The sequence below is a fragment of the Melospiza melodia genome, chromosome 11 (assembly GCF_035770615.1).
Source record: "Melospiza melodia melodia isolate bMelMel2 chromosome 11, bMelMel2.pri, whole genome shotgun sequence".
NCBI classification, from domain to species: Eukaryota; Metazoa; Chordata; class Aves; order Passeriformes; family Passerellidae; genus Melospiza; species Melospiza melodia.
Window position 1 is genome coordinate 31,513,877 of NC_086204.1, and position 26,119 is coordinate 31,539,995.

The 26,119-nt window shown below is 51.1% G+C and overlaps 1 protein-coding gene across 1 annotated transcript; it reads right to left on the reverse strand.

The window, feature by feature from the left end:
* Positions 1-2,571: 2,571 nt before the first annotated feature.
* On the reverse strand, positions 2,572-25,742 carry ERICH3 (glutamate rich 3). The gene is made up of 15 exons (XM_063165130.1): positions 25,661-25,742; positions 23,090-23,183; positions 22,371-22,496; positions 21,335-21,406; positions 19,485-19,604; positions 17,598-17,672; positions 15,512-15,724; positions 14,724-14,898; positions 13,761-13,956; positions 11,474-11,856; positions 9,268-9,489; positions 7,991-8,446; positions 7,583-7,729; positions 4,130-6,816; positions 2,572-3,727 (listed from the first exon to the last, which is right to left on the reverse strand). Exons 1-15 carry the CDS (start codon positions 25,678-25,680, stop codon positions 3,662-3,664), a joined length of 5,052 nt encoding a protein of 1,683 aa, XP_063021200.1. The 5' UTR covers positions 25,681-25,742; the 3' UTR covers positions 2,572-3,661.
* Positions 25,743-26,119: the final 377 nt, after the last annotated feature.

The following is a 26,119-nucleotide window of genomic DNA, read 5'->3' on the forward strand; positions in this document are numbered from 1 at the left end:
TCTCAGGTGCTGTTCCATTTACACCAGCAGCTGCTGGGACAGTAGAAATGCCACAATAAATACGCAGGAAAGCCTGGGATGGGGCCCACCAGGACCCTGCTGGACCCTGTCTGCAGCCTCCAGGAAGTCACGAGATTCCCATGGAAGGGGCTGAACAAGAGGAACTATAAAGCTCCAGCAAACCACAACAACACAACACCCAGATTTGTCTACAACTGGAGGAAATCTGCTGTATTTTTTCTAGGAGTGCAAGCAAGGTTGGCAGTTTGCATGCTGTGAGGGAAGAGGGGCAGGGCAGAAGGGAGAAGCTGCATCTGGGATGCTGATGAAAATTGGCTGCCTGACTCTAACTGGCCAGATAATGATCTGCTCCACATGGCTGAGCTACAGAAGCACAGGCAGGGAAGAGGCTGATGAAAGAGGGTGGGTAGAGATAAGGTCTCATTCCTTGGTCTTTGCATTGGCCAGAAACACCATTGGTGTCATATCTGAACCATCAGTTCCAGCACAGATTGTTTTTCAACAGGTATCTTACTAATATCTCTGCATTCTTTTTCCCTGGCTTAAAGTAACCAGGCAGTGACTCTGCATTCAGTGACTGGGCCTGAAAACCAGAAACTAAACTGGATTAGAAAACAAAAGTGGAGCAAGGAAGCAGACTTCATGGGCATTAATACCTCTGTGTACTCACTGATACCTGAGCTGCTGGTGTCATCCCTGAGCACCTTCTCAGAACATGTCAGAGGGGAACACAGGGAAACAACAACAACAAAAAAATCAGAATGCAAAACTTTTTTAGTTGAAAAGCTCTTTAAAAAGACAAGTGCTTGCAACTAATTTTAATACCAATTAAAATTACTGGTTCCTTGAAGGATACAATGTCTTAGTTAATTGCTCTCTATAGCAGAAAATCAGGCTCAGGGGGAAAACGTGTTTCATAGGAGTGATCACTTAGTGAAACAAACAAAAACTCTGAAATATGTAAATGAGTAGAACATGTTCCAAAGCAGTTTGTGAGAGTGCAAGTAGCCTGTGCTGTTCCCAGAGAAGCACCAGCACTCCAAAATATTTACCAAGAATGAGATGCTAAGAGGATTCTTACCCTGTTTTGGACACCTGCCAGTGCCTGGCAGCTGTAGTGATATTTTAAATGGTTTAACATATCAGCAATAGGTGATCTAGATTAAAACAATCTGGCGTCCAACAAGACAAGGGTTTGGACAGCAGCCAGAAGTGAGCCCAGCAGCAGGTCCCAACATTCCCCAGCATGGCACAGCACAGGACAGCACAGCACAGAACAGCACAGGACAGCACAGCACAGCCAGGACAGCACAGCCAGGACTGCGTGGCTGGCACAGCACAGAGGGGCTGCCTCAGAGGCTCAGCCCCAATGGGCAGGCAGAGGAGTTGGTCCTGTCTGGTTTGTACAGCTGAGCCCCAAAGCCACGCAGCAATTCCCAGGCAGGAAACCCACCTTGCAGCCCTCGTTTCAGACAGATGGATGAGCTGCCCATGCTGTGCACCCCCAGCATCCTTGGTGGTGTCTGTGAGTCACTGTTCCACGTATCTGCCAGCAATGCCAGGGCTTGGTGCCCATTCCAGGAGCTAGACTTTAGACTTTTCCCATCCTGTGTCCACAGTGCACAGCTGGCATGGTTTTGAACTGATTCAATGCATCTCTTCAGCTGTGGAATGTCACCAGGTTCCAGCTGTTTGAGGCACATCTGAGGCACAACCATCAGAAACCAATGACAGGCAACTGAAAATACCTGACACTTCAGGGAGTTAAAAAAGCCTTCCTGATGAGCCAAGAATGAGTTTTGCCAGTGGCAACACTGTTGGATAGTTTGCTTTGCTCACATATGCTCACACTTTAATAATTAGTCTTTTTTTCTTTTTGCTGCACATCTTGTTTTTCCCTAAGTGCAACCTACTTTTCATTTTGAAGTTAATTACTAATTAGCACAATATAGGAAAGCAGAAAGGACTATGGGAAGCTTTTCCAAACCTATACAATTATCCATTTCCATGGTTTTGCTTATTACCAAACTTCTGCCTGCTCAAGTGACAGGGACACTAACATTTTGGAAGTCCACATATATGTTCCTAACCACAGGATTCTTTCCCCCAGCTGTTACAACCATACACACAAGTGTCACTCATAAATATTTCAAGACTGTTAAATAATGATCTGTCAGCATTCCAGTTCCTTACAGTCACACTGCTCTGTTCATCAAGGCCTTCTCTGATGCCCTGGGTCTCCTGCAGCCTCAGAGGGGCTCCCAGGGAATCTCTGCCAAGGCAAATCCCTGCATCCCTCTCTGTCTCTGCTCACCCGTCCCTGGGAATTGCCACCCCTGGGTCCGAACACCCAGGTGTGGCCACACCTGCAGCCCTGGGCGTGAGCTTTAGAGGGTACCTGCACAAGGCAGCTTTAATGGCACAAACACTCACCCCAACATCAGTCAGCCCATTGGCAACCAGAGGCAGACACTGGAGCTCAAGCCCTGCTGCACTGGCAGGGCTTATTCCTACAGTTAAACCCCTGGCACAAACTGAAGGAGCTGCACAGACTTGTACAGGTATTTAATAGGCCTGAGTGAACACGTAGGCATGGGTATGGACAGAGAAAGCGCAGCCCTCTGAGACATGTGCAGACTAAACACACACATGCAACCAGCTCTAGTACAGGAATGTCTCTAGGAGCAAACACACAGCAACCACTTGATCACGTTTGAGTTTCCAGTTCCGTGTCTATTGATCTGCCGTGACTCACAGCACCAATCCGCTCAAAATCCTGCCCATTTCAGCGTCTTCTCCCTCCTTGAAAAGGCAGTTACAGTCCCCACTCTGTGGGGCTGAGTCTGCTGCACCCACCAAGCTTGGAGTGCCTACAGGCTGCTGCACACCCAGCCCCGAAGGGGTTTTGCCTGGCCCAGAAGGGTCCTGAGGCCCCAGTGCTGCCAGAGGCGCAGCTGAGCTGGGAAGAGCCTGGGGCAGCAGGGAAGGGCAGCCAGGCTGAGGCACCTCTAAACTCACCACCCTCCTGGCAGCCTCAGCTGAGGCTCCACTGACTCCTCCTGAGTGACTCCAGCAAAAGCAGAAGGCCAAGCTTTATGCATTTACAAATACCTGTTGCAATTGTTCTGATTTAACAAATTTCAACATTTCCACGTGCTGAGAATGCCCTGGAGTGTGGCCAGCAGCAAGCCTGGATGCCAAGGGGAGGGGAGCCCCCCACACGCTCCTGGCACGGGGGCACTGTGCAAGCAGGAGGGCTCCCCTGCCCTGGCATGGGTGGGGAAGATGCCAGGAGAACAGCCCTGCCTGCCTGCAGGAGCAAGCGGCGCCTAGGGGACGAGGGCAAGTTCAGTCAGCCCAGTACTTCTCTGGTTTTCAAGAAAAGCAAGGCAGACAGGTGTGGAACAATCCTTGTGATTACTGTCCTCGTCCTTCCAAAGGAGTGCTGCTTCCCGGGCTGGCAGACACAAGCTTGTTCCAGTTGTCTGCTGCACGCTGAGGAGCTGCTCCAGTGAGACGTGGCAGGTGGCTGCGCTACTCACGGGGTGAAGAGAGAGAGGAGCGACATCCCAGCCGGCACAAACCCGCGGCCAGCTGAGAGCATGGGGCAGTACACAACACCGAGGGCTGCAGGAAAAGCTCAGAGCAGGGTTTCTTCCCCATCCTCTTCTGAGGACATGATGAGTGAGTCTGGGTATGCACTATCCTACAAAACAACAACCAAACATCACAGAAACCGCGCTGAACTCGGAGCTGCTGAGGTACTGCTGTGACATCTCCTACAAGGAGAGGCCGGAGTCACAGGGAAGCCGAATGCTCCCAGGGCTCACTCGATGCCACAACAACTGTAACACCTCCCGGAGGGGAGGGAGGGCGGAGGGGCTGTGAGAATTAGTGCCACAGCGAAGGGATTTATTTGCACGCGATTTGGGGAATAGGAAAAAACGCAGAAGCCGCCACTCAAAAGGACTTACCACCCCCTGACCCAGCTACCGTCAGCAGACATTTGAGGAACGGATAAGGAATGGGACGAGGTGGTGCATTCCGTCTGTGACAGGAATCAGCCTGGGCACTGCCGGGGGCAGTGGCTGCCCCAGGCAGGACTCACCTGACGGGAACTGCGGCTCCTGTCGCCCCCGTCAGCGGCTGCCGGGACACTCGGGCTCCCTCCGACGGGACCGTCCTTCCTCGGCTCCGCGGCTCCGGCAGCGGGCCCGGCACTGGCCGAGACAGCGGCCACCTCGCCCTCTCTGGTGTTCTCAGGGGCACTCGGCTGCCGCTCCCCGGCTTGCCCTGCATCCCGCTCCATGCCCGGCTCCTGCCGCCCGTGCCTGCCCCGCGCTGTCCCTGCGGCTGCCGGCTGTGGCGGGGTGCCCGGGCACAGCCCCTCGCCTCCCGCTCCTCTCGCCCTCGCCGCCACTCCCCCGTGCCCGGGGGCGCTCGGGGCGGCCTCTGCAGCGGCCTGCTCCCCCAGCGCCCCCGCTCCGAGCCCCGCTGGGTGCCCGAGCGGCCCCGCGCCCGGCTCCGGCTGCTGTGCTCCGGCGGGCCCCGCGGCCCGCGCCTCGGCCCCTGCTGCCGCCTCCCGCTTCCCCTCGGGCCCGGCAGCCGCGGGTGCCCCGGCCGGCCCTTCCCCGGCCCCTCCCGGCTCCCCGCCCGGCCCCGACACCGGCTGTGCCCCTGCCCCGCTCTGTGCCCCCGGCGCTGCTGCCGTCACCCCGGCCTGTGCCATGGCCCCAGTGCCCAGCCCGCCAGCCCCGGGCACTGCGGGCCCCGAGGGCACTGCCGGCCCCCCGGGCACTGCGGGCACTGCGGGCCCCGCGGGCACTGCCAGCCCCCCGGGCACTGCGGGCTCCGCGGGCACTGCGGGCACTGCGGGCCCCCCGGGCACTGCCAGCCCCCCGGGCACTGCGGGCCCCCCGGGCAGCGCTCCGGGCCCGGCCTGCCCGCCCAGCACAGCGATGGCCACCAGCCCCGGCTCCCCGGCCCGGCTCCCGCCCGGCCCCGCCGCCCCCTCCCCGGGACACGTCTCCTGCCCTCCCGCTTGCCCACACCTCAGCCACCCCTCTGTCCCCGCTGCCGGCTCCTCTGAACCTGCCGCTCCATCTGTGGCCTCCTCTTCATCCCCCGAGCCCGCTCCGGCCGCCCCTGCAGACCCTCCCACCGCCTCTCCCTCGGGTTTTCCTTCCACTGCTCCCTCTGTCTCTGCTTCGCTGCCCTCAGATGGGCTTCCACTCCAGAGTGCTTCTGCTGCACCCTCCTCCTGCACTGCCAGTGTCTCCTCCACCTGTGATGAGCCCTCAGTGACAGGATCCCCCCGAGCAGCCCCCAGTGCCCCTAACCCAGGTGCCACTTCCAGTGCGGGACCCTTGTCGGCCTCCACAGACTCTTCTCTCGTGTCCTCCACTCTCTGGAGAGCCTGAGCACTCTCAAGTGCTGCTGCAGCTCCGGGGACAGCTTTCCCCATCTCCATCCACTCTTCCTCTGACACTTTCAGCTGGGAAAACTGACTTGGCTTAACAAACCCTTCCCCTCCAGACATTACTTCTCCTGTTTCCATATCCCCTAGTGCTTCCCAGAGAGCCCCAGGCTTCCCCAAAGCCTCCTCCCCTTCAGAAAAGTCTTCTTCAACAGCCTTTTCTCCTTCAGGGCCCACAGCTCCGGCATTCCCATCTGTAGCTGCCACATCAGCATCCTCCCCAGCGTCCTCTCCCTCTGACACAGCCGCCACCGTCGTGGCAGACCCTCCCTGCCCCAGGGGCTCCCCTGCCCCGGACCCTGGCTGGCCCCCCTCCTCCTCTGCTGGGGGCCCTCCTGCTCCTTTGCGGCCTTCGTCTGCAGCCTCCTCCTCAGTGGTGCCCCCAGCCCCCTCCTGCCCCTGGGGCACGGCTCTGTGTGCCTGCCCCCCTGGCAGTGCCCCAGCTGGCCCCTCTGTGCCCAGCTCCACTGCCTTTCCCAGTGCCACCTCTCTGTCCGTGCCCTCCGCCAGCACCCGCTGCTCCCCAGCTGGCCCCTCTGTGCCCAGCTCCACTGCCCTTCCCAGTGCCACCTCTCTGTCCGTGCCCTCTGCCAGCACCCACTGCTCCCCGGGCGACCCCTCTGTGCCCAGCTCCACTGCCTTTCCCAGTGTCACCTCTCTGTCTGTGCCCTCTGCCAGCACCTCCTGCACCCCAGGCGACCCCTCTGTGCCAGCTGCTGCCATTCCCAGTGCCACCTCTCTGTCCCTGCCCTCTGCCAGCACCTCCTGCTCCCCAGGCGACCCCTCTGTGCCAGCTGCTGCCTTCCCCAGTGCCACCTCTCTGTCCCTGCCCTCTGCCAGCACCCGCTGCTCCCCAGGTGACCCCTCTGTGCCCAGCTCCACTGCCCTTCCCAGTGCCACCTCTCTGTCCGTGCCCTCTGCCAGCACCTCCTGCGCCCCAGGCGACCCCTCTGTGCCAGCTGCTGCCATTCCCAGTGCCACCTCTCTGTCCGTGCCCTCCGCCAGCACCCGCTGCTCCCCAGGCGACCCCTCTGTGCCCAGCTCCGCTGCCGGCCCTGTTCCCTTTCCTCGGGGCCGTTCCTGTGCCACGGTGCCCTCCTCAGGCGCGAGCTCGCCCAGCGCAGCCCCCGTGCCTGCCTGGGGCAGTGCATCCCCTGCCGCTGCAGCTTTTCCTGCGGCCTCTCTGCTGCCAGCATCTCCCCCAGCAGCCCCGTCCTGCTCCGGGGTCTGTCCCGGCCCTGCCGCCTCCCCTGCTCGTGCTGCTGCCTCCTGCACATCCAGGCTTCTCCTCCCTTCTGCCAGGAGCCTTCCATCTGCTGCTGTTGGGAGACAATCAGACATTGGTTTGCTCAGCAGCCTGCCAGCGCTGCATGCTTCACAGGGTTAGTGCTAAAGGTGCCATTTCTGCCCAGCCTTGAGGGACAGCAGCCTGGGCACCCGAAGAGAACGTGCTGTGCTGCTGCTCATCACATCCCTGCACTCTGACCATGATTTGGTACTGCTGTTCTGGCACTGGCATAAAGAATTTAACTAAAAGTGTTGATGCAAGGCCAGTCATGCTTGTCCTGCCTGCTCTGCCTCCCTCCCTACCTGCAGGGAGCTCATGTGCGTGTGCAACACCTGTAAGCTTGACAGTGACACTCAGAAAGTCAGAAATAGCTGACAGATTGCTCATGTGAAATATGCACAGAAAGGACAAAGAACATTCAGCTTCCTGTGGATTCTGTAATTACACCAGGGAATAATACAGGGTTAATTCCTGCCCCTGGGAACCAAGGCATTTCCCAAGGAGGCTGCACGCTACCAGGAAGCACATGGTACCTCACTACATTCCTGCTTTCCACAGCCATTTTCTGACTCACAGTTTTTTCATGGCCTGGATTCTTCTCCCAGAACCATTTAACGGCCAAAAAAAGCATTAATTATACATGACTGCAGATGCCACCTAGTCATCACCTGATTTTTACAAGTTAGGTAAGAAACAAAGCACAAGGAGACTTAGATAGCCAAAGGAAAGGGAAAGGGCAAACGCTTCCATTACAAGACTTCAGGTAATCCTTGTGTCTGACTGACAGCCAATCTTACCTCCACTGGCACTATGCTCTGTATTTGCTGCATTCTTTTCTTCCTCATTGGCACACAAATCACCAGGCTCAGGGTCAGAATTCACAGGATGATCATTTCCAGTTGCTTTTGCTGTTTCCTCCTGGACTGGTTTGCAGTCTTCAAAAACTATCACAAAGAAAACAGGAAGCAAGAAAGAGAAACCATTAAAAAACAAAAAGGGAGTAGAAGCCATTCAGCCATCTCAGCTTTAAAATGGTTTAAAATTCATTTTTGGCCAAATCCTTTCACTTTAAGCACTAGCAGAGAAACACTGAGCCAGTGTAATGTTGTGAGTGGATATTGAGCTGCCCGTGCTGCAGCACAGGTGAGTGCAAGGCAAACAGAGCAGCACAGGCATGCAGAGCTGGGCAGAGGGACTGCACTCACCCGCTCCTTCCTCTTCGTTGCCATCCTCCTTGCCCAATACCCTGCTTTCCCAAGGCACTGGAGGACATTCCTCCTCCTCCTCATTCATGCTACTTTCTCCTGACCCAGTCTGCTTGAATTCCCCGTTAGCCTCAGGGTTTTGATGCTGCATTGCCCTTATGTTTTCATGAAAAATTCTAGTATCTTCCCTTGCTGTTAGATCTTCTGGTTTTGTCTTGTCTGCTTCATATATTCCTTTCTTTTCCAGTGCAGAATTCTCTTGATTTCCCTTCACTCTGAGCAGTTTCTTCTCCCCATTCTCATTTCCACAGTGTGCATGTGCTGCACTATCAGATGTACTTTTGATATTGCAATCCTTTTTGCAATTCCCATGGTCTGCCTTCATTTCAGCTTGCGAGTCAGTCTCGGTGCTGCACTGAGTGCTCATGGATGAGAGAGAGTCTGCAGGCCTCCTCTCTGAAAACAGCAAATTTTAATTTAGTATTTGTCACTAAACCTCTGCATTCACTGGACACTCACAAAGGGACACAATCCTTTATACCGTCTGAGGACATTGTGACAAAATTCCAGTAAGTGTAAATAGAAGAACATTGCCCAGATGTATGAAGTATTAAAATGAAAGCCATTTAACATGGAGGGTTTTTTTCTGATAATAGAAATAAATCAAAGATTTATAGAGTAGCTCTATGAATCACATAGAAATACACCTCCAAATGCACCTTTAAATATGGCTCAGACAGGGTTTAATACAGACTCTTCAGCTTCCTTAGATAAAATACTTCAACTACAGCAACAATCCCTCAGCGCCCTTCTGTTAACTCATTGAATATTAGAAAGATCTCCAAAACCATGTGTAAACCCTTCAGGCTGAACTGGAGATGAAGCTCACTGTCTCCTCTAGAAAAGCATAGAGGCACCATCATATTAAATTCCTAAATGGAAAATTTGAGGGGAAAAAAGACTGTAATTGTTCATCAGACAGTGAGCTGAACAGCAGAGCTGACTGCTGCACAGCCTTGCTGCTGTCCACAATCTACAGGGTTCAAGAAGAGATTGGTCTAACTCAAGACCGAAAAATCTAGTCAGGCCAAGAAAATAAAGTGTCAGAGCTACAATCCATGCAGAAGTGCACTGCACTTCAGTGGCACCATTAATGGCAGATAAAACAGATTTCAGTAGGAAGGGCATATGCAGATCAACATACATACTGGACACGTGCAAACTGTAAAACATGCATCAGGTCAGCTTCTCCAAGCCTTGTCATGACCAAAACTAACCTGGCAGATCATCTTCAGAGTCCCTGTCATCAGAATATCTGCCACTTTTGTCTTTCTCACTGTCAGAGGCCTGCAGTGCCTTCTGAGATGAGGTTTCACTCTCCTTTCCATAGTCTAAATTATGGTTTTTATCATTTGAGGATGACTTTGACATTCCATTCATTTGATCACCAATCTGTCCCTCTTCATTAACTTCTTCATCTTCAAAATCTTCATCATATTCTAAAATAGAAGAATTGTATTGTGAGACAGGAAACAGAATTCACAATTTTAAAAGTTCTTTTTAAGCAGATAGAAACACTGAGCCAGTGTTAACATTCTGAGTTGATATTAATTAACATCATTAATCTCCTTTTGCCCTTGAATTTGCACAGTCTTTTTAAAGCCATGAGAGAATCTAAGACCACAGATAGGAATTGTGAGAGCATATTATCATAAAAAAGCATTGTGTTTTTCATAGAGTAGCAAAAATGTAGCAAAACTAAAGGTATGAGTAATACATTAAACCAAAAATAAACAAAGTTACCAGCTATGGAAAGTGAAAATTTAGAGCTGGGAAAACTCAGAAATTAAATGTAAGAATCTCTTGTAACAGGAGAAAAAACTGGACGTGATGAAAAGAAATTAAAAGCAATTGAGAAAGCTGGAGAAAGGTAATATAGTATACTGCAAAGTACAATAAACGTATATTGACATGGCTAAATAGCAAAGAAGTGTCCTATAAGCTCAATTAATTTAATGAACACAGCCAAAGGGCACTGCAGAGGCACTCTGTTATCACAGTGCTCTAACGCGCTCCTCCAGGACCCGGGGGAAAACCCAGTTCAAACAAAGCCTGCATAGAATCACCACTCTCATATCCACATTCTGGAACTCAGGCAGGCACTGGCCTGACGTCTGATGGACCACAGAGTAATCATCTGATAGAATCTGAGAGATCCCTGAGCTGGAAGGGACCCACAGGGACCCTCGAGTGCAGCTCCCGGCCCTGCTCAGCACTCTGCTCGGCTCTGGAGGCGAAACCCTCTGCATGCAGGCGCATTAGAGAAGCTCCCCTTGCCCCAAAGCTCTGCTCTGCACCTCCCAGGCACAGCACGGGCACGTCGGGGATTCCCACCCAAAATCCAGAGCAGCCCTGCAGCCGCGGGCTCCCTGCGCAGGGCACAGGAACACGCTGCACCACGCAGGGCAGCTGCACTGCTGGAACACACTGCACCATGCAGGGCAGCTGCACTGCTGGAACACGCTGCGCCATGCAGGGCAGCTGCACTGCTGCCACACCAGCTGCACTGCTGGAACACACTGCGCCATGCAGGGCAGCTGCACTGCTGGAACACATTGCGCCATGCAGGGCAGCTGCACTGCTGCCACACCAGCTGCACTGCTGGAACACACTGCACCATGCAGGGCAGCTGCACTGCTGCCACACCATTCCTCACTTTGCAGGTTTTATTGCTGCCCTCCCTTCCTTCCATCAGGGCTTTTAACACACGGAAGTGACAGAACACCAAGGACAGAAATGAAGAGTTCCTGATGCAGAACCAGTCAGGCAAACAAACAATTACCAAGACAATGAGAACTAAGGGAATAAGGAGATTTATTTTTCTGTATTAAAAATCAATTGAGATTCCAATTGCAGTGTTGGCAGTGAGGTGTCTGTCAGAAGGGCAGTTCCTCCTGAAGGAAAAAGGCTTCATTAATCCCAAACACACATCCGGAGGGACTAACGACTGTCAGATGAGTAGCAATACTGCAGAACTGTGAAAGCAAAAATAGGAATAGGAAGTAGGAATTAAAATCTCTCTGTGAATGCGATTGCCTCCAAAGAAGATTATGATAAGGAGGAAGTAAAGGCAGAGACTGAGCTTGATGCCTCTTCCATAGCTGAGTACACCTTCCACTATCCCAGACTGCTCCAAGCCCCGTCTGACTTGGACTTGAATGCTTCCAGGGATGGGGCAGGCACAGCTGCTCTGGGGATCCTGTGTCATTGCCTCACCACCCTTCCTTACTCACTTTCTTGGCTCTTGCAAACCACCTCATCCTGTTGCATGGCTGAAAGGAGCCCCTCCAGTTCTGTGCCCAGATACAGACATCACCGCGTTTCTCATGCCCCAGTCAGAGCTGGCGGTCCACGATCCCAGACCTCCTCCAGAACCATCCCCTCCCGTTTCTCATCCCCCGCTCATGTTTGGGAATACTGTACCACTTTCACTGGTGGTTTCCTGAGTGTTGGTTTCCTGAGTGGTGCCTTCGGTCCCCACAAAAGATCGGTCTTCTGTTTGTGCTTCTTCTTCTACTTCTTCTCCTTCTATTTCTCCTTCTATTTCTTCTCCTTCCTCTTCCTCTTCTTCCTCGCAGCACTCCTGTTCAGAGTCGAGTGTTTCGTCGATAGTGTCCACGCTGTCCTCTTGGCTGGCTATGGTGAGTGACACCGAGTCTTCAATGGATTTGGGCAGCACGTTGCTGTCACAGGGCTCGCTGTGCGCGCAGTAAGGAGAGCAGGAGCACATGTGCGGCCTCGAGTAGAACTTCAGCTTCTTCTTGGGAGGGTACAGCTTTTTGTCCAGACCCATCGCGAGAAAGCACCTATAAAATAACGCAGATTGGGAAGTGTCACATTTTTCCTCCTTTGCACAAGAGAGGGCAGCAGACACAGCGAGTTCAGCTCGTCATCAGCAGGGACAGCAATGCCCATCTGCCTCTGCCCGCAGGAGAAGCGCCCCGAAATCCCCGAGAGCTCCCCCAACACAGACACAGCTCTTCCTTGAAGCACGGTAATGCTGCCTACACTGAGGCAACAACTGACACACAAACAGAACCAAAACTATTACAGGTGCCCATTCATTTGAAGCTGCACCGAGCATTGGCTGTGAAGACAGGACCACTGAGAAAGGCAGACAAGCTCTGACGTGCTCTGGACCCAGATCGTGCTGTAACTCCCAGCAGTGTGATAGCTGAGGGTTTGGGGGTAACACGGGGGGTTCTGTACTTATCTGCTGGGTCTAGAACTGTGGGGGAAGAAGAAGGTTGAAAGTAATTTTCTGTTTCTGTTCTGTTTACCTACTTAAAAGAAACCCAAAGAGATGGAAAACAAAGCATTTTGAATGAGTTGTTGAGACTGCCCCTCTTGTATAAAATGGAGTGATATGCTCCCCCTCTCTCTCACAGTCAGGAGCTCCACAGAACTGCAGACCCTGGCCAGCAGAAAGCTCTCAGAGCAAGGCTTGCAGCATGTACAGAAATCCCTGCAGCATCCCCTCGCTGTGAGCCAAAGCCTCGCCCCACCAGGGAGAACCAGCTGGGACTTTACTGGGAACAAGAGTGGGCATTCCATGTGTGTCATACAGCAGAAAACAAACCCAAGTGCACTGGGCCTGAAGGGGCGTGAAAATAGCTGTCATTTATGGGGAAAATCAGGTTAATGGAGATGATTTTTAGTCATCAGATAAGGTCAGCTGGATTGATAAGAGGCAGGAAAAGAGAGATATCACTAAATGTAAGAGGGAAAGGGGGACAGAAAGGGAGAGTAACTTAGGAATTAATTAATCAATCCAGTTTTTGGATACTATATTAAATTATGAAAATTCACTTCACATCTTTATAGAAATCACAAAAAGCTGAGATTGGGGCATTTCCTAAAATCTATAGCCACTATAGGCATTCTGAGTTCAGATGCTTCTCACTCCTTTGAACATGCAATGAACATAAATCATGTTCGTTGTTAGACTGGAGCAAAAACTATGGTACAATAAACTAGCATTTTTTCCAAGAATTTAGTCCTTTCCTGAAGGAACAGAGTACAACTCTGTGAAGAGTCTCTTGTTCCAACTGCTAGCTACGCTTTTAAAAATTATTTATTAAAATAATACAGAAGATTTTAAATTATCCACATGTCCGTAAGTTTATGTATGGCCTGAATTAACAATTACAGAAAAGGAAGATTTTATGAAAATTAAATCCTCTTGGCAGAATCACAGCTGTTGGTCACAGCACTGACATTTGCCCAAGACCTTTCTGCACAGATTTGGTTTCTGAACCATAACAAATATTCAGTGCTGCCTTATTCTGAAGCTAGGACTATTACAACAGAATCTCACTTCAGAGGCAGAGCTGGTTAAAAATCAATTATGACAAAAAAAGCCTCCGGAAACCACAGCTAACTGAGCAGCACGCTCGGTGTTTGTTCCACTGCCACTGTGCCGCAGACACACGGGTGGCACACGGAGGCACTGCCCTGTGCTCCAGCACAAGCAGTGTCCCCTCTGTGGGCACACAGCATTGGAACCGGCTGAGCAGCCACAGGAACCTGAGCTGGTGCCCGGGGATGGGAGCCCTGACAGGTGCCCTCACCCTGCCCCTTCCACGGGGCACTGAGACACAGAGCAGGCTCCACAGAGCAGCGTGGATGGAGCCAGGGAGATGAAAGAAGAGAAGCAAGCTGGAAACTCTGCAAGCGGAGTCCCTGTGAGCAAAGCGCGCTGTAGCCGTACCTGTAGCAAGGAGGGGCTCCTGCCACGTGGAGCACCCTGAAGTAGGTGTTTCTGCGCTGCAGCCGGCACGGCCTCTTGGTCTGAAAGCCTCTGTACTCACAGCAAGAGCTCAGCCTGTCAACTTGGAGCCCGTTCAGGAAAAAGGTGAGGCTGAACGGGTAACCGAGGTACCTCTTAGAGATGAACTGGAAGGTGTCTGCAATCACAGAAAAAAAGGGTTCAAAGAAGAACATTGTGCTTCACTGTCAGCCTGTGGCAACTGCTCTGTCTCAACTGCATCACCACAGCATCACCACATCACCCTCTGTGGACAGGCACTGGGGCTCTCAGGCCTGTCCAACAGTTGGTTCAACTCGACCCCTCCACACACACAGCCCTGGCTCTTGCCAGCCCCAGATTCCTAAGGTGGGACAGCTGGGACAAGTGTCACACTGTCAGCCTGGCCACTCACTGCTACAGCAGGACAAAGACCAGAGCCTCCCAGCCATTTCCTGTGTCCAGTTTTCCAGAACACAATTCATCTTCTACTGCTGTGATGAAATTGCACTCACACTTCCCAAAAAGAGATGGGAACTGGGCTCTCACTATGTACTTTTACTTCTGGAATAAGAAGCAACATTCACTGACCTGTATTAGCAACTCAGATAACCCCCCTTTAAGGATGGTTTATTACTACAGCTGCTCTATTAACCATATAACTCTAGAGATAATTAGCATAAGCCACAAGTATTTTGTTAAATCAATTCTCTAAATTCTTCTACCATCATTGCAAAAGTAATTGTAACCTCACTTTCAATCATGGGACAGTAGATCCAGGTTTAATGTGGAGGCAGATGGTATAAACATCCCTGGATGCATATATCTTGACCAAGCTGAGCTGTAATCATTCTGATGTCAGGGCAAAGTTTTAGCAAAAAAACGACGTTGCCACAATCAATACGAACTCTCTGGCTCCATCCTTACCTCCTTCCAACAGGTCGCCTTTATAGACACAAATGTTTTCTGTTCCACAGTATTGCTGATAGACTTTGATTTCATCCTTGTGATCACGGAGTGACACATGCTTACTCTTTCCCAGGTAGATCATGGTGACCAGGGCGTTGCTGCATAATGGGGACTTGGGGAACCCATTGGTATTCTGCAGCAGAAAATGCACAGAAATGCCTTCAGCTCCCAGCTCCAACAAGGGGCAAAACCACAGCTCACATCTGTGCAGCCCACGCTTGAGACTTCCAGGCTTTTATAACAAGAGGCGAGCTGATCAAATGGGGAAGTGTTTGTGACATGCAGAGGGTGTGGGATACATTTCCAACTGAAAACCCAATGCACTGAAAAGCCCCAAATGTCAAGTACCAGGTTTAATGACCCATATCATCCCACCCAGTCCAGGGCTCCTACACCTTTATTTACAGGAGTTAAAACTGGCTGCAGACAGTGTAACTGATGCACTGTTCATAGACTCAAGGCATTTCACAAATCCCTGAGATTCTAGTGCCAGAGACAGGATCAGACTGACTGAAGTGGCAGGCTTTGAATAACTGTTAATCTACGTTGTTGTTCAGCACCTTTTTTCTCCCCAGCTGATGAAAAACACCAAATGTTTTAGTTTACAGGGAACGTGCATAGCATTTATATATATTTTAATAGTTATACATTTTCTTTATGCAAACTAGGTATGCACATCTTTCAGCATCAGGCAGACACAGCAGTGAGGAATGCAATGCGCCTGTACGGGGCCAGAGAGCACTCACGTTGATCAAGAACTGCTCATTGAAGCCCGTGGTGGAGTGGAACCATCTCTCGACGGGCAGCCCGCGCCGGATGCCGGGGATGCACCTGTCCCCGACGTGCGGGCGCGGCGGCGGCACCGGGGCCGCGCGGCGGCGGCGCTTGCGGGGCCGGTACGGGGACGCGCCGGACATGTAATCCATGGGGTTCCTGAACTTGAGCTCGCTGCTCTGCCTCTGGAAAAACACCGCAGTGACGTGACACCGCTTCCGCAAAACCCCGAGCGAACGGAACCGGCCGCAGTCCGGAACCCTTCTGACACAGCTCCTGACCCAGGGCCTGGAACTCTGCTCGTGAAAATACTCCTGTGCTAAACCACTTTCTTTTATTTGCAAGGCAACATCCATATTGCTTGAAAATGTCACCTTCAGAGACACAGACAGCACTGCACACCAAGCCCTGGCTCCAGCGCCACCGAGACCCCATCTCAGACAGAACCCTGCACAGCCCTGCAGCACTGCTGCTCCCTTGCAGCTGGAAAGCACATCCCAGAGCAGCCAGTCATCCAACAGAAACATCTTGGCATCAGTTATACAGGATGCGCTTCAAAATGCTGCTTGCTCATCTGACTACAGATTTAGTCCTCTGCAGAATGAAATGGACCACAGCCCATAAGAGTAAGACATTATAGAGAACAAGTTCTGTAAAGGCTGCCTGCTGTGGCTCTGAGTTCTGCATCATGTTCTCAGAAATTACATCTGATTTAACTTTCATCTAAGAAACCATTAAATCACCCATAATTTGAGTAGACATAAACAGGACCAACCAGCAAATTCTTGAAGAACCATGACCATGCTGATACACAGCAAGCACAGATCAGAAGGGAGCTATTTACACCAGTGGTAGCAAATCACAGTCCCACTCCAAAGCCCTCTCACCCCATGGAATGCATATCACAAAACCAATTACATTATGTTTCTCTAGAACAGAAGACAAGTCCAAATGTCTCTTGAAAGTAACTGCAAATATATCAAGACCATGTTTGACTCTAATTCTCTAAGCCCACTAGTGTGATTTAGTAGAAGGAATCATCAAAAAAAAGGAATTTTTTGCTTTGCAGCTCCTTTGTAGGTTATGATGAAAACTTGTAGGGCTTGCAACTGAAAATATTCCAAAGTTCCTGGAGTCAACCAGGTGCTGCCTCTCTCTCTCTCTCTACATAAGAGAAAATCTACATAGAGGGAGAAAATTTTGTATGCAGAAAGATTTTATACTATAAAAGGTAAGTCACCACATTTTTCTTCACTGTGATCAAGAACTGGGAATTAGACCAGTAAGACATTGTCTTGAAAATTGAGGGGAAGTGAAAAAGGACAGTTTAAATAAAAGTTGATGCCATTTGAAAGGGATGTTCCCTGTCATATATACAGTTCTGGGAACCACAGTACTTAAACAATATTACAAAACTGTCCCTAAAGTGGGACAGTTTATTTTCAGAATGAAGTGCAGCCTCACCCCACAGGCAAATTGCTGACAATGTTCCAGTGCATGGCACTTCTGTTTGGAAGCCTTTGATACAAACCCTGCTGCAGCCCCACCAAGAAGGGGGGTATATTTCCTGTATATTTCCTGGAGCTGTGTTTGGTCACAAGGAACTCTACAAAAGGAGAAAGAAAACAATGACAAAATCTCAGTGTATAGCTCCCAGTGCAGAGCAGCACCACAAAGGAAAATAATAGCACTGATGAAGATATCTGGAAGTGGTGAGTGATTACAGGTACCTACAGGACATGACATTTTCTAGTCTGCCTCCAAAGAGCCTTTTGGCACCTCTGACTGACCATTCAAAACAACTCTTGGCCATAAATACAAGGTTTGCTACTATCCCCTCCTCACTATGCAGTCTTGTAGCAAACACAATGAACTCACAGAAACTGTGACTTCAGCACACGGACCCAGGGAGAATGCACAACAAAAATGTACCGTTTTTGTTCAATTTCACAGATTTTTCTGACTGCTTTATTTCATGTTTTCCTTGTATACCCTTCAGAATGCCAAGTTAAAATGTTAACATCCAACAGCACTGTTGAACTGAGGTTCACTCACCACCTTAGAGACGGGAGGCTCCTTGGCTCGGAAATAATAACGCCCATCGCCATAATCAAATCTAAGTCTGGGTCCCCTCTATATGAAAAAAAAAAGGTCATTCAGGACTCAAAAGTTTCTCTTCAATCTGCATCAATTATCATTATTGATATAGTGAACCAGCTGAAACTGACCTAGATATTTGACCTTTGACTTCAGGCTTTAGTACTATTATATTTCAAGTATATTTTCATTATATTAACACTCCTTTGCTGTTCACAAAGAGCAACAGCCAGAGCTCCTAGACACAGCCTTCTGAAATGAGCTCCAGTCTGATTTCATTCCTTCAACTCTGTTTTCTAAAAGACTCCCACCTTTTTCAGGGCTTTACAACATGCGTAACCTTGTCCGCAGCCCCTGTGCCCACTGACAATGCTCAGCACACTCACACTGGCCTGCCTGAGGTCCTGAGGCAGCTCAAAGGGAAAGACTGAAGCAGATTTATCAGACAGCAAAGGTTTGGGGGTTTTTTCCCAGGTTCTGACGTGCCATTCCTGCAACACTAGCTTCTAGAGATTCCTTAACCCAACCCAGCAAAGAGGAAATGAGCGTCCAGTGATGAAGGATGTGGCCCTAATGCAGAGTGCCCTGTGCTGGGGTCTGTGGGCACACTCAGCTGGCTGTGCCCCCATGGCAGAGTGCCCAGGCAGTGAGTGCCCTGGGCACACCTGGAGCTGTCTGTGCTGCCCTAATGCAGAGTGCCCCAGGCAGTGAGTGCCCTGTGCTGGGGTCCCTGGGCACACTGAGTGTCTGTGCTGCAATGGCAGAGTGCCCCAGGCAGGGAGTGCCGTGTGTTGGGTCCCTGGGCACACTGTCAGCTGGCTGTGCCCCATGGCAGAGTGCCCCAGGCAGTGAGTGCCCTGTGCTGGCTCCCTGGGCACACCTGGAGCTGTCTGTGCCCCATGGCAGAGTGCCCTGTGCTGGCTCCCTGGGCACACTCAGTGTCTGTGCCCCATGGCAGAGTGCCCCAGGCAGTGAGTGCCCTGTGCTGGCTCCCTGGGCACACTCAGTGTCTGTGCCCCATGGCAGAGTGCCCAGGCAGTGAGTGCCCTGTGCTGGCTCCCTGGGCACACTCAGTGTCTGTGCCCCATGGCAGAGTGCCCAGGCAGTGAGTGCCCTGTGCTGGCTCCCTGGGCACACTGTCAGCTGGCTGTGCCCCATGGCAGAGTGCCCCAGGCAGTGAGTGCCCTGGGCACACCTGGAGCTGTCTGTGCCCCATGGCAGAGTGCCCAGGCAGTGAGTGCCCTGTGCTGGGGTCCCTGGGCACACTGTCAGCTGTCTGTGCCCCATGGCAGAGTGCCCCAGGCAGGGAGTGCCCTGTGCTGGGTCCCTGGGCACACTGTCAGCTGTCTGTGCCCCATGGCAGAGTGCCCCAGGCAGGGAGTGCCCTGTGCTGGCTCCCTGGGCACACTGTCAGCTGGCTGTGCCCCATGGCAGAGTGCCCCAGACAGTGAGTGCCCTGTGCTGGCTCCCTGGGCACACTCAGTGTCTGTGCCCCATGGCAGAGTACCCCAGGCAGGGAGTGCCCTGTGCTGGCTCCCTGGGCACACTGTCAGCTGGCTGTGCCCCATGGCAGAGTGCCCCAGGCAGTGAGTGCCCTGGGCACACCTGGAGCTGTCTGTGCCCCATGGCAGAGTGCCCAGGCAGTGAGTGCCCTGTGCTGGGGTCCCTGGGCACACTGTCAGCTGGCTGTGCCCCATGGCAGAGTGCCCTGTGCTGGCTCCCTGGGCACACTCAGTGTCTGTGCCCCATGGCAGAGTGCCCCAGGCAGTGAGTGCCCTGTGCTGGCTCCCTGGGCACACTGTCAGCTGGCTGTGCCCCATGGCAGCCCTCGGGGAGCTGCTCACTCACCCGCAGCGAGCGCCCGGTGCGCTCTCCGGACACCAAGGGACAGAGCGCGTGGTGGTTCCGGGGGGCCACGGGCGGGTGGGGGGCGTACAGGGGCGACACTTGTCCCATCAAGCGCTCGATCTGAAAGAAAGGCAATTTATGTCTCTGAGGCACTGGATCCAAAACAGTGATGTCTGTCTCATTACATCTGTCTGTCACTGGACAGCTGTGACAATCAGCTGGCCTGGACCCGATGGAACAGCTGGTTAAGGAAAGAAAAAAATCATGGGAGAGTGTGAGGGACAAGCTAAAAGACTTGTCCCCATCTCCGATTCATTTTCCTGCAGCTCTCTCCAGCTGCTGACCCACTGGATTCAATTCATGTCTGTTTCTGTGTATCTCACAATTCTTGGTTTGTTTGAAGGTCTCTTTCTGTTTTAAATTTGAGCGCACCTGCCACTTTCCTGCGGTGACTGCAGCCTCTCCCCACCTTCTCACCTCACCAGCCCAGTGCTGGGATGGCTGCCCCCCTGGAAACAGACAGCTCTGTCTCTCACCCTCCCTTGCTCAGCCATCTGCCTTTCTCCTTTCCTTTCAGATGAGCGACTCAGATGAATTCACGGAACAGAGGAGGTGGGAATTCAATTACACCACTGGCTCCAGCCAGGCTCCTGCACCCCAGCATGGCAGCACAGCACACACAGATCGGGTGTCTGCAGGTATCTTTCTGAAGGAAGCAGTTCTGGTTTACGTTCCAAAATTATTCAAGCCCAGGATCCCTTGACAGGGTGCCTGAATCACTGCTTCCATGGGGTGACTCCCTACCACAGGAGTTCCATCAGCAAAATACACCTTTGCAATTTCCATGGCTATCAGTGTCTTTCAGGAAAATCTCCTCCTCTCTTTAGGCCATGATTTGCTTACAGATGTATTATTTGCAGTTTAACACACCTGACATTGTTTACCAGCTGCTCAATGAAGCAGCCATCTTCTCAAGGCACTCTTCTCAAAGCACTCAGGTTCCTAATACAGAAATAAAATTCTGAGCATGTTTCTGCCAAAATGAGGATGACTTTTCCCATATGAATTCAGGTGATTGCATGGGGAGAAGAACCAATGACTTCTATGGGATTTCCATGACTATAACTAGAGAATCAAGTTCAACCTACATGACAGCTAAATGAAGACTCCTAAAACTCTTTGATTTCTCACATGCCAGTTCTGCCCAAATCCTGTGGCGAGGCAAACAACATGAGCTCAGTGCTCATCAGCAGTCAAAAGCAGAGAGGTCTAGAATTACTGGGAGGAGAACGTGTCTTGAATTATTCATTCTGGTATGGTTCCCCATTTCAAAACAGAAATAGTAGAACGAGAAAAGGTAAAAACATAGCAACGGTAATGAGAAGCCTGGAGAGGTTCATGTAAGAAAAACTCAGACTGAGGACCTTCAGCTTGGAAAACTGAGAAGGAATGAGAAGAACGTATGTAAAACCACAGACGCCTTGGAAAAAGAGAACATTTAATAACTTTTGTCATACTGAGAACAATGGAGCATCGAACAGACATATCAGACAGCAGATACATTTATTACTATGCAGAAATGCAAGGAGATACCATTTCATGCAATTCATTATTAAATCACCCAAACAAGACCACAGCAGAAGTAGAAGAATAACTAGATTCAGAGGGAATTAAATGCATAAATGGAAGCTCCTGAACTTCTGGACAAAGGAGATGTAACTGGGGCGGGATCATCCTCTGCTTGCCTGTTTCTTGTACTTTTCCACATCAGAGGCAGAGCACTTGTCTCAGTGAACCACTGGTCAGGCCCACGGTTGCCACCCAACACAGCAAAACTGCTGAAGCCTTACCTTGGCTGACTGCATTGTCTCTTTCCTTGCAGAACAATCAAGTCTCCTGTTAATACCCAGCTGATGATGATGCTGTCAATATAAGAGGAAGAGAAATCCCATTACTGGCCATCATGAGATGTCAGTGTGTGCAAGAACTCTTGCTTCTGTCCTGCTTGTCCCATGCCTTCTCCCTGGCCATTACTCTCAGTGAGCCCTCTAATAAAACTACTGTGTATTGAATCTCTTTGCATTTCACCTGCATGTATTCACGCAGCCAAGGGAACAACTGAGCACTGGTACAGTTGGTAAAGTTGTAGGAACCAGCTCCATTCCTGATATCCCATAGGAATGTGCCCAGATTTTGTACTCAGACAGCATATATATAAATATGTTCAAACTGGTTTGTTTTTATCAGAATTTTTTTAAGCAAACTAGCCCTGTGAATATCATCTCATAATCTGAGAGCTGTCAAAAAGCAATAAGGAAGGCAGGGCAGTGCCTGCTCTCACAATAGCATGGTGTGACAATGAGAGGCCCGTGGAGGTTCATGTGGGGAGCCTCAAGCACAAAGTCTGTCCTTTTTCCCTGCAGGAAAGAGCCTTCCCGGGGAGCACGAGGGCACACGAGGAAAACAGCCCAGAACACGTCAGCAGCCCCTGGCTCTCAGTGGGGAAACACCCGAGAAGGCTCATACAGTAGGAGTCTTAGTAAAATATCTGTATTGTATATTGAATATCTGTATATGGGCCTTGCCCTGATGAGCCCCGGTTGTTTTTGATGGGCTGCAGCTGCAATGTCCTTAATTGGGCTGCAGTTTTAGCTAGTGAAGATAACTGGGATAAAAGGGGCTGGGCTTGGCCAGTCAAGCTGAGCTGACAAGGAGCCCTGACAAAGAAGGAGCAACAAGCAGGAGAAGTCAGAGCTGTGAAGAACTGCCCCCAAGAAGTATCACCGAGAGGTACGAGACTTTAGAAATATGGTTGTGACAGTGTGGGACTCTAGAAATGCAACAACAAGATAACAACAGGCTCACACGTCCTCAGTAAGGGCACACCTCAATGTCAAGGACCTTGTGATATATGGCATCAGCCAAGCAGCCCTGGACGTGTCTCTGGTGGTCCCTCCTTATGGCATTGAGGCGGTATTCCTTCTCCGGTATGATTCTGCCGCTCCTGGAGATCTGCCACGCACAAACAGAATGTTACTGAAAAGTACAAGATGAAATAAAGCATGTTTGGAAACAATACAATTTCCCAGAAGACCGCTTCCTCCCTCTGGCTTGTTTCCGCTCCGCCCCTGCCGTGTGTGGATGGAGCTCACCTTCCAGCACTGTGCTGTCTGTGACCCCACGAGCTCCGCCAGCCCCATGGCAGGAGCAGCGGCCGCGTTTCTGACAGCCCAGGGCTCAGCCGTACCCGCCACGGGCGCTGCCCAAGGCGTGGCAAGGATCAACACTTGCTGCCCCACTGCCCCTGTCCGTGCCAACGAGGCACACCCAGGAGGGCACCAGGCTTTTAACAAAATGTTCGGCATATTCACCGTTACCAAATCCTTCAGTTTTCCATTAAACACTTGTGAAAAATAGCACTGAAGCTATTTAAACAAGCCAAAGATGCTTACATTTCACAGTGTAAAAACCATGAGTGAACCCATGTGATTCTGAAACACTTTGCAGAGGGAAACTCAAATGAGTAAAAGGAAATATTTGGGGGGAAAAAAGCATAAAAACATTTTGAATTGAATGTAGAATTGAGGAAAACTTTTCAGTCTCACCAGTCCTGATTTCTGAAGATGTCGTCTTATCCTGGCATTGCTGAAATATCCAACCAGGTGTTTGTCTGTAAGACTGTTATAGGTTTCAAGAATGCTGCAATAAAAAATGGAGATGTTTATAATCTCCTTGACTGACAAATTATTACAGTCTACGTTAAACAGAGCTACCCAACAGTTTACTACACAAAATGAACAACATATTTTACTTCACCCTCTGGAAAACAGGACAAATAGAGAAGTCAGTGACACGAGGATGCAGTTGGTAATAGTCAAAATCCTTTCACATTTGTACAGTTTGCACACTCAGGTACATGTCACATAATACGTTCAGACTGATCTCTGGGCTCTCTGGGCTCAAGTTACTCAAGAGACTGAACTCTTTTGTTTTCTTTGCTGTAGATTTAAATGCACTGTGCCTCTATTACATCCCTTTCAGCTGGACAACTCAGTTATGTGTTTATTGCCAGGCTGATCTGCCACACACAAAAGCATATTCAAGGAAAGAAACCAGAAATGCTTTGAAGTAAAGAGATCATGGATTTACAGGAATTTTACATAGGGTTTCACAATAACCTCAAAGGTAGCTGCCCACAATAAATTAAACTTTAAATAAACAATGTAGGTTACCCTTTTATGCCTGTTGGTTAAATACTGATATTTATAGCAACTGTTCCATGTTACCTTTTTAATCCAGAGTTTGCATTTGAAACCACCGGATTCTACCAATTTTGCTAAGTATTAATTTATGGTATCACCTGGCAGCTGCATGTTGAGGCAGAGGAGAAACTCAATCCAACTCCTTTTAATTTACCTCCCTCCACCTAAGACATCCTGGACCACATAGCTAGTTAAAATGCAGCTCCCATCTGAACACAGTGATGTGGCAATTTCTGCTTCACCAAAATCTCAGAACATGTATTTTCTCATTTAAATTATGAACAGGCTGGCCTTCAAACATATTGAATTAAATTCAGAGTTCAAAAGAGTATGAGAGGAAATAAGGAATTGTGTTGGGCCTGAACCAACATCCATGAAATCATCGTAAAGAACGCAAGCAGGCCCATCAGGGTCTGGCTGTGCCACAATTCCAGCCCTGGAACCTCCTGCAGCCAGAAATGCTGGCATGCACCAGTGCCTGGGGGTAATTTTATATTTCAGGAACACTCCAGCAAAGCAACCACTGCTCCCGTTTAGGCTGCCCCTGGTATCAACACAACGATAAGAGAAGCTCTTGTCTGAGCTGTCTTGTTCAAGGTTCCAGTATTGAAGAACCACACACAAAAGTCACCTTTAAAACCTCTGCAACAGGCAGAAGTGCAGAACTGACAAAATCCATGTCGGGAAAAAACACAGCAAAGGGAAAGCACCAGCCTCAGACAGCTCTATACAGCCTGTGCATCACAGAAATCACATCCCTTTTCTGAGTATTCCTGGGACTCCTTTATCTCTGCCTATTTATCCTCTTCATTCTTCTCTCTGAAAATGCTGGGGTTTTATTAGAACAGCAGACAATTTTCCTGGCACAGAACCTAAACTGACTGATCTGTAGATTCCTGGAGTATGTCGAAACCTCTTCCCAAGATGAGTATCATGTTTGTTTCCCTGGCATCGCAGCCAGTGACAACATGTCACTCTTAGGTCAGTAATTTTATATTTCAGGTTATTTAGAGTTCTGTGATGCTATGATCATCAACACTATTATTTATTGACAGTATATTTGTTCTCAGCTGGCAGCTTACCCAAAGCCCTACACTCAGAGCCAGAGCTGTGTACCACGGTAAATTTTAAGACTGCTCTCACTCATTTGGAAGGATATCAAGACAAAGCCACAGCAGGCATCCTATGTGTTTTGTAAAGCAAACCTTCACAATTAATATTTCACAGTGCAATTAAATTGGAGATCACCAAACAAATGATGTAAGAGAGCAGCAAGGCTTCAGTTATTAATAGCAGAGTCACAGGGCACCATGGTGCCTGTGCTCTACCTGGCACCCGTGTGCCATCCCCCCCCCCCCAGAGGAAGTTTTAAGCCTCACAACCACACACGGAATTGGGAGCCAAAGGTGTGTTCTGCTACTGATCTCTTGTGCGGCCCAGGAGCAAGTTCTACCGCTGCTTGCTTACTCAGATCATCGCCCACCACACCAGGATGTGCCCAGTTCTGTCACAGAGCCCTGCAGATTCTCTGTTCCTCGCTGTCTGTCTGTGACATCAGCTGGGGGGAGTCGGGATGCTCTGCACTCAACACCTGCGGGTCCGGAGGCAGGTAACCAGGGGCTCACCTGCAGGCAGCAGCCCCTTCCCCACGGCTCCAGGGCCCTGCGCAGAGGAGCCTTGCCGAGCGGAGCCCCGAGCGGTCCCGGGCTCTCCAGGCAGGTCGGGCACCCCCAGCCCCGCTCTGTGCCCCAGCCCCGCTCTGCGCCCCAGCCCCGCTCTGCGCCCCAGCCCCGCTCTGTGCCCCAGCCCCGCTCTGCGCCCCCGCGGGCTGCACGGAGGTGGCCCCGAGCCCGGCACGGTTCCCGCAGCGCCCAAAGGCCGGCACGGACCGGCCCCGGCCCCGGCCCCACTCACCGCGGCTGCGGGGCGCTCATGGCAGCGGGGACAGCGGGGACAGCGGGGACAGCGGGGACAGCGCTGCCCCGGCACCGGCGCGTCCCGGGCGTCGCCAGGAGACGGAGGGAGGGACGGAGGGAGGGACGGAGGGAGGGACGGAGGGAGGGACGGGAGAAAGGGAGGCAGAGACGCACAAGGGGGAGGGAGAAACGGGAGAGGGCCGGTGCTCCGCCCGCAGCCCCAGAATCACAGAACCCCAGAATTGCTGGGGTTGGAAGGCACCTCTGGAGAGGCCAAGTCCAATCCCCTGCCAAGGCAGGGTCAGCCTGGGACAGGTGACACTGGAACGCATACAAGTGGGTTTGGAATGTCCCCACACCCTCCCCAGGCAGCTCTTTCAGAGCTCTGCCACCCTCCGTGGAGAGTTCTCCCTCACACTGAGGTAGAACTTGTTGTGCTTTAGGTCATGGCCATTGC